General features: G+C 27.6%; 3 protein-coding genes across 3 annotated transcripts; all 3 read right to left on the reverse strand.

Annotated features, from left to right (window-relative positions):
* Positions 1-27: 27 nt before the first annotated feature.
* Positions 28-2,738, reverse strand: LOC126852955 (odorant receptor 13a-like). The gene is made up of 10 exons (XM_050598253.1): positions 2,729-2,738; positions 2,416-2,573; positions 2,076-2,192; positions 1,645-1,765; positions 1,218-1,479; positions 962-1,090; positions 722-812; positions 496-632; positions 216-348; positions 28-81 (listed from the first exon to the last, which is right to left on the reverse strand). Exons 1-10 carry the CDS (start codon positions 2,736-2,738, stop codon positions 28-30), a joined length of 1,212 nt encoding a protein of 403 aa, XP_050454210.1.
* Positions 2,739-3,378: 640 nt separating this feature from the next.
* Positions 3,379-5,902, reverse strand: LOC126852848 (odorant receptor 13a-like). Its single transcript, XM_050598087.1, has 9 exons — positions 5,688-5,902; positions 5,418-5,534; positions 5,133-5,250; positions 4,657-4,918; positions 4,366-4,488; positions 4,130-4,220; positions 3,909-4,048; positions 3,556-3,688; positions 3,379-3,432 (listed from the first exon to the last, which is right to left on the reverse strand). Exons 1-9 carry the CDS (start codon positions 5,829-5,831, stop codon positions 3,379-3,381), a joined length of 1,182 nt encoding a protein of 393 aa, XP_050454044.1. The 5' UTR covers positions 5,832-5,902.
* Positions 5,903-7,442: 1,540 nt separating this feature from the next.
* LOC126852956 (odorant receptor 13a-like) lies at positions 7,443-10,361 on the reverse strand. Its single transcript, XM_050598255.1, has 10 exons — positions 10,344-10,361; positions 9,708-9,872; positions 9,416-9,532; positions 9,150-9,267; positions 8,710-8,971; positions 8,433-8,555; positions 8,232-8,322; positions 8,013-8,149; positions 7,746-7,878; positions 7,443-7,612 (listed from the first exon to the last, which is right to left on the reverse strand). Exons 1-10 carry the CDS (start codon positions 10,359-10,361, stop codon positions 7,559-7,561), a joined length of 1,218 nt encoding a protein of 405 aa, XP_050454212.1. The 3' UTR covers positions 7,443-7,558.
* Between the last annotated feature and the right edge of the window lie 48 nt (positions 10,362-10,409).

The raw sequence follows: 10,409 nt of genomic DNA on the forward strand, positions 1-10,409 counted from the left end.
GCGTATGCTATAATCATTCGATTTGAGTCATTCACTGAAGGATGCAAGCATCATAAAGTACGACATCGCACTTTGTAGAACCTAAATTAGGGGAATTAAAATGTTTATATTTACGTGATTATATAACATGTTATATATGTATAATATATATATATATATATATGCCTTTCTTTATTCTTATTAAGTTATAATATCTATCACAATAATTGCTTTACCATTGTGAAATTCTGCAAGGAAAATATATATATCTTGCAGGCAGTCACAGTACTAGCTTCGATGCTTTCTCTCATCACCAGCAAGAGCAGTTTTTGCTCTCTTACGGACATTTTGTACCATGCACCGTTATAACTATGAAATTAATATTGTACACAAGTGAAATAAATGTAATAATATAATAGTAATTCACAGAAAGTAGGATTAAAATTCACAAAAATATTTTTATATCAAAAATAAATTGCCTACATTGACGAAAGTACAGCTCTCATATTAACTTACATTTCATTGCGAATTTCCAGACTATGATTTATCAATTTTTGTCCTTGGAAACTGAAGCAAAACAAGTGGAATAATTGTGCGATAATATAGATGAGGTATCTCATTACTTCCGTCATATCGTTCAGATGCGTCGACAGCTTAAGTAAAGTCATGCATTTTAGATCTACATTTTATATATTTCTAATATGATACATCTAATTAAAATATTTAATTACAAATAACTTACTTGAAGTAAACTAACGCTAACAGTAATCGTATTTATTATAAGTTGAATAGCAAATGACTTCGAATAAACATTTTCAATAAGTTTCGCAAACCTGTATTAAGGTTAAAACAAATAAATAAAATCATCATAAATTCATCATAATCCATCGTAATCCATCGTAATTATTAAAAATTGTTTATTAAGAAATTTTAAAATTAATAAAAAAAAGAAAAAATCATTTCTATATCGTTACATACTCACTGCAGAGCTCTTCGATGTGCATGGATTGAAAGTATAATATGTTCGTAATATATCGTTCGATCGTTCGGACAATCAATCTGGCTCTTTTCCGCAATATCACGTTTATATATCAAATGTGTAAATCTAAATCTGCAAATATTCAGACAAAGTAAATTATTGTGAAATTTATATTTTTTTTAACTTTTAGGTGAATATACGAAAACAAAAATTATAATTATATAAATTTAATTATTTTTTAAATATAAAATGTCATTACCCAATTATTGCGAAAAGACCGCAAGCGTGTTCAACGTAAATAAAAAACATAGTATCATGCGCGATTAATGCAGCTAGACACACCATAAGGATCATTAGCATATCGCAATAAATGTAATAGTAATATTTCTCTTCATCAACGAAATAGTACGCATGCCATATTAATATTATTGGACGTGAAGTATTTAAAGGAAAGACTGCATCCATAATGCGTGGCGAGAGAGAAGTTATTGCATATGAAATAGCAGTTATGTACAAGTACGCTACAATAAAAGTCAATTTTATAAAAAACTCACGTCTCATGGATGTTTATATTTATATAAATATTTAATATGTTTTCCTTATTATAATTAAAGGGAACTGTATAAATGGTTCCCCGCATTATCTCTTTAAAAAATTTCATAATTAAAAATAGGAAAGTTACTTGCTGGAATATATCAATACGTATCGCCTGCCTCTCTCAGTATATTTTTCCAGAATTTTACGTTCTTCCTTTCGAGTCTCGAGAATATTCCAGTCTGCGAATAAGTGATCAGTGAGATCTTTAATCTAGAAACATTATGGATCCATTTAAATATAATATTTTCAATAGCTATGAAAACATATAAGCAAGATCAAACTAAAATCTCTATAATTTGTATTTATAAGTTAAGAAGTTTAATACAACTAATGCGGCTATTAAATATTCGTATTGATTTTTATTTCTTATTTTTTGTGTGACTGGCACAAGAAGTAGTACTGTTTTAAAGCTTCAAGACAAATCTATCAACTGCAAAAATTTCACTATTATCGGATGTCATTTAGAAACCGCATTATGTACAATACGTATGTACTGATAAAACATACTGATAAAACGTACTTTCTTACTTTTCAATCGATATGTGAGCACTTTCACCACAGTATTGAATTTCAAAAAATATATAGGTAAAGTTTGAAGAATACATTCCATGTCTTTGCATCGAAACATATATGCCATCTGAAAAATATATTTATCATTTATGAAGAAACATAAAAATATATATTACATATATTTTAAAAACACAAAATGCTGCAGAAATTCGAACAATCTCTCCCTCTCTCTCTCTCTCTCTCTCTCTCTCTCTCTCTCTCTCTATTCAATATAATACAGAGTATCATAACAAATATAAAAATCCTATACATAATACTCAAAAAATTCTCTTGCCAATAATTTACATTACCTGTGTAATGAGAGAAGTAAACAAAAACATGAGTGCGAAAATCAAATAAAATAGTCTCGCTTTTGGCTTCTGATAAGGCCACTGACCAATTATCGACAAAAATCTTCTATTGATATCATAATAATCCATTTTATGTTTCACTTTTGGAGAAATGATTTCTATTCCGTCAAAATCACACACCAGAACTATCAGCCGATAAATTTTTCTTCCCTTAGAAAGGCTTTTACACGCTCGCGTGTAGAATAAATTAATATTTCATATAACGTTTCCGTTCTTTCTTCTTCCCCCCCTGTGTTCCGCATGATAATCAAACGAGTTTCCATGACTGATATATATCTACAATATACCTACAATAAGTACATGTTTCGTGCACATATAATGTAAGAACAAATAAGTAGCCTTTGACAAGTTGACTCTTTTAGAAAGTCTTTGACAAATTGACTCTTTTATAAAGGTTTGTCGACTTCAACGCAAGTATATTGAATATGCGACTAAAAAAATGACAGTCTTGATCGAATAGTCTAGTGACTACTTATTGTGCGTATGCGGTTCAATTTTTCAGCGATGGAAAAAAAAGTTTTATTTTTATAAATACTATTATTTAAATAGTAATGTTTGCATATATAACCACTTTGTTTTTTATCATAAATATCTACTTATATAATGTAACTTTACTTACTTGTTTACTTACTTTTTTTTTAACTAGTTCACGTGTTTATATTAAAACATATAAACTATATTTAATGATGTAGATATCATGCATTCAAAGAAATTTTATATGCATATGTATTTTAATGAATAAATATGTAATAATATTGAATAAAATAAAATTTTATTGCTTTTATAAATATGCCTCATTTTAAACAATACAAAATATTAATATAATATATTATTTTTTATAATTTGTAATATATTCGTACTCAAATTTTCATTATTGCACTATATGTAGTGTTCACCATTGATTCATTCACTGAAGGACGCTAACACCGTAAAATATGACATTGCGGCTTGAAGAATCTATTAAGGAAATTTACAATTTTACATTTGCATGACTATAGAATATGTTACATATGTAGAGTATTCATATCTGTATTTTTATCATATTGTAATATCTATCATGTATTACGATAAATGCTTTACCGACGTAAAATTTTGCAAAGAATATACATATATCCGGCAAGCAGTCACAGTACTAGCTTTGATGCTTTCTCTCATCACGATTAACAACATCTTTTGCCTCTTGATAGGTGCTTCATACCATGCACTATTGTAACTATAAAATTAATGTACGATGGTTATTCGAAAATTAATATCCGGTAGGCTTGCGTAATAAAATAAGAAACAAGAAAAAATTTTTATTATATACAAAATAAATGTAATAAATATAGCAATACAATAATAATCAAAAGAAGATATTAAATTCAAGAAAATATTTTTAAATGAAAAGTAAATTTCTTATATCGACCAAAGTGATTCGCAACTCTCATATTTACATCTTGTTATGAATGTCGAGACTGTGATTTATCAGTTTTTGTCCTTGTAAACTGAAGCAGAACAAGTAGTATAATTCAGCAACAATGAAGAAAAAGTATTTTGCCGCTTCCACTATATTATGATGCAACTTAGTCGAGACCTTAAGTAAAATCATGCATTTTTAGACGTGCATTATATTCTTCAGAATTCTCATATATGAATCTAACTGCAAATAACTTACTTGTAATAAAGTAATGCTAACAGCAACCGTAACTATTGTAAGTTGTATAGCGAATGAGATCGAAAACACACTTTCAATGAGTCTCACAAACCTATATAGTAAGAATAAAACAGATAAATAAAATTTATAAATTTATCACAATCTATCGTGAGTATTAAGGATTGTTTATTAAATAAATTCAAAATTAATAAAAAAAAAATGTTTTCATATTCATCAGGATATGGCTACAAACTCACTGCAGAGCTTTTCGGTGAACATGAATTGAAAATACAAATTGTTCATGATATACGTTGTCCAGATAATCAATCTGGCTTTCTTCCACGATATCATATTTATGTGTCATATGTTCAAATCTATATCTGTAAATATTCCGACAAAGTGTATCATTATAAAATTTGAAGAATTTGTAATTTTTGTCTTCTAAGTGAACGTACGAAAAAAAGAAATTTTTATATAAAATTTTATTTATCTTCTAAAGATAAGATAAATAATATTGTTTGCAAAATATAAATAATTATAATATATACCCAATCACAGCAAAAAGACCGCAAACGTGATTGATGTAAGTAAAGAACATACAATCGTGTGCGATTAATCCTGTCACACATATCACAATTTTAATTTGCATGTCGCAACAAATGTAGTAGTAATATGTCTCCTCATCAACAAAATAGTACGCTGGATATATTAATATTATTGGACGTGAAGTATTTTGAGGAAAAACTGCATCCATGATTCGTGGCCAGAGACAAATTACTCCAAATGAAACAGCAGTCATATACATGTATGCTGCAATAAAAGTCACAATTTCATAAAAAAAACTGATGTCTGCTCTCAGAAATGTTTATATTTACATAAATATTTAATACGTTTATATATATATATATATATATATATATATATATATATATATGTATATATTCTTATTATAATTAAAGCCGATTGAATGTTTCCCTGTGTTATCTCTTTAAAAAAATTCTTAAATAAAAGCAGAATTACTTGCAGGAATATATCAACACGTATCGCCTGCCATTCTCGGCATATTTTCTCATAATCACACGTTCCTCCCGAGTCTCGAAAATATTCCAGTTTGCAAATAACTGATCAATGAGATTTTTAATCTAAAAACACATTGTCGATGTATTTGATATTTTGGATAAAGCATTTTTAAAAGTTATAAAAACATATAATTAAAATCAAATTAAAATTAAGATTTTACAATCTTTCGTGACTTTGGCTTAAAATTAAATACAGTTAATATGTAAAGTCATGTTAATGTAAAATATACTTTTTGATTGTTAAAGCGAAGTGTGAGCAGTTTCACCAAAATATTCCACATTAAGATATGGATAGGTAAAGTTTCAAAAATACATTGTTCGTCTTCGCATATTAAAAGTTTTGCTATCTGAAAAATGTATTTATCATTTGTAGAAAAAAAAACATAAAAATTATAAAAATATAAGATGCCTTAAAATTTCGAACAATTTATCCAATATAACACAGAAACTCATAACAATGTCATGCTCAAAAAATTTTTCTTGCCAATAATTAGCATTACCTGCGTAATGAAAACATTAATCAAACATGTGAGTAGAAAAACCAAGAAGAATAGTCTCGCTTTTGGCTTCTGATAAGGCCACTGACCAATTACACACAAAAATCTTCTATTGATATCATAATAATAATCACTTTTACGTTCCATACTTTTCGAAAAATGATTTCTATTTCACGCCAAAACCACGTTTGATCCGATAGATACCTTCCCTTAGAAAGTTTTTTAAGGAAAGATGTCTTCGTGTCGCGGAAAATGAATCAATATTTCATATAACGCTTCCTGCTCTTTCTTCTTTTCCCTACAACTACGTTCCGCATTGTAATCAAACGAATTTCCATAATTGATATATACTTACAATAAGTATGTGTTTCATGTAGATATAACGCAACAGCAAAGAAACCTTTGATAAACTGACCCTCTCAGAAAGGTTTATCGGCATAAACGCAAAGATATTGAATAGGACTAAAAAATATGACAGTATCTTGATCGTACAGTCTGGTGATTACTTATTGCTTGTACGGTTCAGTTCTTCAACAATAGCAAAGTACAGTATTCTTATAAGATTTGATTAGTAAAATTTGTATATATAACTACTTTATTTTTCATTATAAATATCTTGCTCTAATACAGCTTTATTTACTTGTTTATCTGGAGCAAAACTTCGATTTTTTTATAAAAAATCGACAATAACTTCTTATTTTAATTAATTCTAGTTTTTCTTAAAATAAACTATTTTCTTTTAAACTCGTTCACGCGTTTATATTAAAACATATAAACTATATTTAATGATGTAGTTATGATTTAATATGCATATATATTTTAATGAATGAAATATGTAATAATATTAAATTAAAATAAAATATTATTGCTTTTATAAATATGCCTCATTTTAAACAATACAAAATATTAATATAATATATTATTTTTTATAATTTGCAATATATTCGTACTCAAATTTTCATTATTGCACTATATGTAGTGATCACCATTGATTCATTCACTGAAGGACGCTAACACCGTAAAATATGACATTGCGGCTTGAAGAATCTATTAAGGAAATTTACAATTTTACATTTGCATGACTATAGAATATGTTACATGTGTAGAGTATTCATATCTGTATTTTTATCATATTGTAATATCTATCATGTATTGCTAGAGAAAAATAACTAGTTACTTTAATTATCATTGTCGAAATTATAAAAGTACGTCAAATATTATAGTTGATAGGATATATGTGTGACATTTATTTAATTACTTTATTATTTATGCTACTGAATGCTATACTTGTAATAAATATCTATAATTATTTAAACGATAAAATAAACGAATATCCGTTATCATGTTGATATGTACATAATAATTGTTCAGTAGTAAAAAAATATTTTTTTATCTTTTCACTATCATCATTTTTGCTCTTTCATCTAAGATAAAATCACCATTAAAAACAAATATTATCGTTATATTTATTATTGCATATTTATTATTACATGTTAACTCACGCACACATTTTTATCTAAAACGGCAAAAATATAAAAGTGAAACGTATATTATTACGATAAAACATTATCACTTTTTTTTATCGTTCACGTCAGTGTCGTAACATGTAATATGCAGCTAATAATAGCAATACATAAATAAAAAGAATTAATATTCCATAACCAGAAAAGGAAAACTATAGTAATATGTATATTATATTGAGTAGATGTGGAGAAATATCGATAACAAAATAAAATTTTATTATTTTTAAGTTGCCATATTTTAAACAATATAAAATATAAATATATTGATAGTTTTAATACAATTTAGAATACTATATTCCTGCAGGATTTTTCATTATTTCACTACATATGATATATTCAATAATCGTCAAGTCATTCACTGAAGGATGCTAGCACCGTAAAGTAAGACATCGCTGATTGCAGGACCTATATTAAAAAAGATAAAATTTGTACGTTTTTGTTTAATTATACAATATGTTACATACGCATATTTATGTGCGTTATTTGCGCATATATTACGCTTATGATATTACAATATTTTTCACAATAATTACATTACCATTGTGAAATTTTGCAAAGAATATACATATATCTTGCAGGCAGTCAAAGTACTGGCTTCGGTGCTTTTTCTCATAGTAAACAAAAGCAATTTTTGCTCCTTCACGGGTATCTCGTACCACGCGTTATTATATCTACAAAATTAACATTTAACAAAATATATACAATAAATATTACAAAAGTGATTAATATTCTTTAATATTTTATACAGAAAGGAAAATTGCTATATTAACCAAAGGTAATTTATCCAATTGTGATATTATCTTACATCTTGTCACAAATTTCGATACTATGATCTATCAGTTTTTTTCCTTGAAAGCTGAAGCAGAATAAGTGGAATAATTGAGCAAGTATGTAGACGAAGTATCTTATCGCTTCCATTAAATCATTCAACTGCATCGAGAACTTGAGTAGAATCACATGTTTTAGTTGTACATTATCTTTTTTTTTATTCTTTCACATATTAATTTAATTATAAATAACTTACTTGAAGTAAACTAACACTAATAGACATTGTAGATATCATAAGTTGAATGGCGAATGGTACGGAAAAGGCATTTTCAATGAGTTTTGCAAATCTATAGTAAAAATGTGATTATAATCAAAATAAAACTTACAAACATATCCTGATTGTTTATAACATCGTTCAAAAATTTCTAAAAAAATCACGATATTGTTACAAACTTACTGCAGAGCTTCTCGATGAGCATGAACTGAAAATGCAATATTTTTATGATATGAATTATCCGGACAATGAATCAGATTACTTCTCGCGATATCACGTTTATCTAATGTATTTTTAAATTTAAATCTGAAAATATCCAGACACAATACATCGTTATAATTTTTGCAAAATTTCTTGATTTTGCCTTATAATTGAACGTATGAAGAAAAGAAATTATTTATTTTTTGAATATAAAACACACGATATTAAAATATTTGCAAAGTATACAAATAATCATTACCCGACCACTTCAAAAAGGCCGCAAACATGTTCAATGTAAATAAAAAACATGCAATCGTGCGCAATTAATCCGGTCATACATATCAGAGCAGTAATTAACATGTGGCAGAAAATAAAATAGAAATATTGCTCTTCGTTAACGAAATAGTACGCTGGATATGCTAACTTTATTGGACGTGAAGTATTTAAAGGAAATACAATATCCATGATGCGTGGCAAGAGAGATGTCATTATAAATGAAATGGTAGATACATAACAGTAGGCTGCAACAAAAAAGAATTTCGTCAACAATAAATGTCTATTATTTCTCAGATGTTTTAAATTTATATGAACGTTTAATATGTTTCTATGCATCGTTATTGTAATTAATGTTGAACGCAAATGGTTGCTCACATATGTTTCTACAAATAATTTTTAATTAAAAATAACGGAGTTACTTGCATGCATATATCAACGAATACCATCGGCCATTCTCGGCATATTTTTTCAGAATCTCACGTTCTTCCTGAGTCTCAAGAATATCCCAGTCTACGAATAAGTGATCAGTGAGATCTTTAATCTACAAATATCACCGATACATTTGATATCTTGAATATAATATTCGTAACAGCTACAAAAATATAAGCAAGAATCAAAACAAAAATTTTGCAATTCGCAACTATAGCTTTAAATTAGATATCTAGCCAAGTTACACTGATAAAACGTACTTTCTGGCTGTTAAATCGATATGCGAGCACTTTCACTAGAGAATTCCACACTAACAAATGGGGAGGTAAAGTTTGAAAAATACACTGCGTATCTTCGCATACAAAAATTTGTGCTATCTGGAAAATGTATTTGCCTGCACTTGTTTATATTAAAAAGCGTATAAATTTCAAAAATATATACACAAGATATCTCACAAATTCTAACAATCACTTCTATTAAATAAGACACTCTCATCATATAAAATCTCAACAAAGCTAAGTGTCAAAAAAATTTTCTTATCGATAATGTTACCTGTGTAAAAAGACAATTAACCAATACTATGACTACCAAAGTCAAAAAGGACAATCTCATCTTTAGCTTCTGATAAGGCCACTGACCGATCATGCATAAGAACCTTTTACCAATATCGTAATAATAATTTCTGTTCTGTTCCATATTTTTCAATAAAATAATTCGCTACAACACATTCACTCGAATATCTGTAAACCCTCCCTCGCGCAGTCTTTTCCGTCGCGCAGAATAAATTAATATTTGATATAACGCTTTCGCTCTTCCTTCCCCATTATGTTCGACATAGCAATCAAACGATTTTTCATGACTGACATACACTTATAATAAGCATATATCTCTCGTGCAAATAATATAACATAGGCGAGAAAGAATAACATTTGACAAGCTTATCTTTTTGAAAATATTCATCGCAAGCGTATTGAATGTGCGGCTAAAAAATGTCAGTCTTGATCATATAGTCTATCAAATAGTCTAATAACTACTTATTGTGCGTGCGCGGTTCAATTTTCAGCAACGGAAGAGTACGGTTTTTTTTTTATTAATATTCGATATCCAGCTAAGTTTGCTCATATAGCCGTTATTTTTATATATTATAAAATTATAAAATTTTGCAGTGTATAATGTAGATTCACTTACCTTGTAAATTTTCTTCATTAAAATTGTTTCTTTTATTTTTTCTTCATTAAAATTTGACGAGAAAAA

The sequence above is a fragment of the Cataglyphis hispanica genome, chromosome 11 (assembly GCF_021464435.1).
Source record: "Cataglyphis hispanica isolate Lineage 1 chromosome 11, ULB_Chis1_1.0, whole genome shotgun sequence".
In the NCBI taxonomy this organism is placed as follows: Eukaryota; Metazoa; Arthropoda; class Insecta; order Hymenoptera; family Formicidae; genus Cataglyphis; species Cataglyphis hispanica.

Excerpts from the sequence above, each read along its gene's own strand:
- LOC126852955 (XM_050598253.1), bottom strand. Across the intron at positions 1,766-2,075 it reads ATCGATTGAAAAGTAAGAAA|ATTAAAGATCTCACTGATCA; the intron begins GTACGTTTTATC and ends TAATGTTTCTAG. Across the intron at positions 633-721 it reads TTAGCGTTAGTTTACTTCAA|CTGTCGACGCATCTGAACGA; the intron begins GTAAGTTATTTG and ends ACTTTACTTAAG.
- LOC126852848 (XM_050598087.1), bottom strand. The coding sequence starts at position 5,831 with ATGGAACGTAAAAGTGATTATTATTATGATATCAATAGAAGATTTTTG. Across the intron at positions 5,251-5,417 it reads TTCGCTTTAACAATCAAAAA|ATTAAAAATCTCATTGATCA; the intron begins GTATATTTTACA and ends ATGTGTTTTTAG. Across the intron at positions 3,689-3,908 it reads CTCGACATTCATAACAAGAT|TTACAATAGTGCATGGTATG; the intron begins GTAAATATGAGA and ends TTAATTTTATAG.
- LOC126852956 (XM_050598255.1), bottom strand. Across the intron at positions 8,556-8,709 it reads GGCCTTTTTGAAGTGGTCGG|ATTTAAATTTAAAAATACAT; the intron begins GTAATGATTATT and ends GGATATTTTCAG. Across the intron at positions 8,323-8,432 it reads GCTCATCGAGAAGCTCTGCA|ATTTGCAAAACTCATTGAAA; the intron begins GTAAGTTTGTAA and ends TTTTTACTATAG.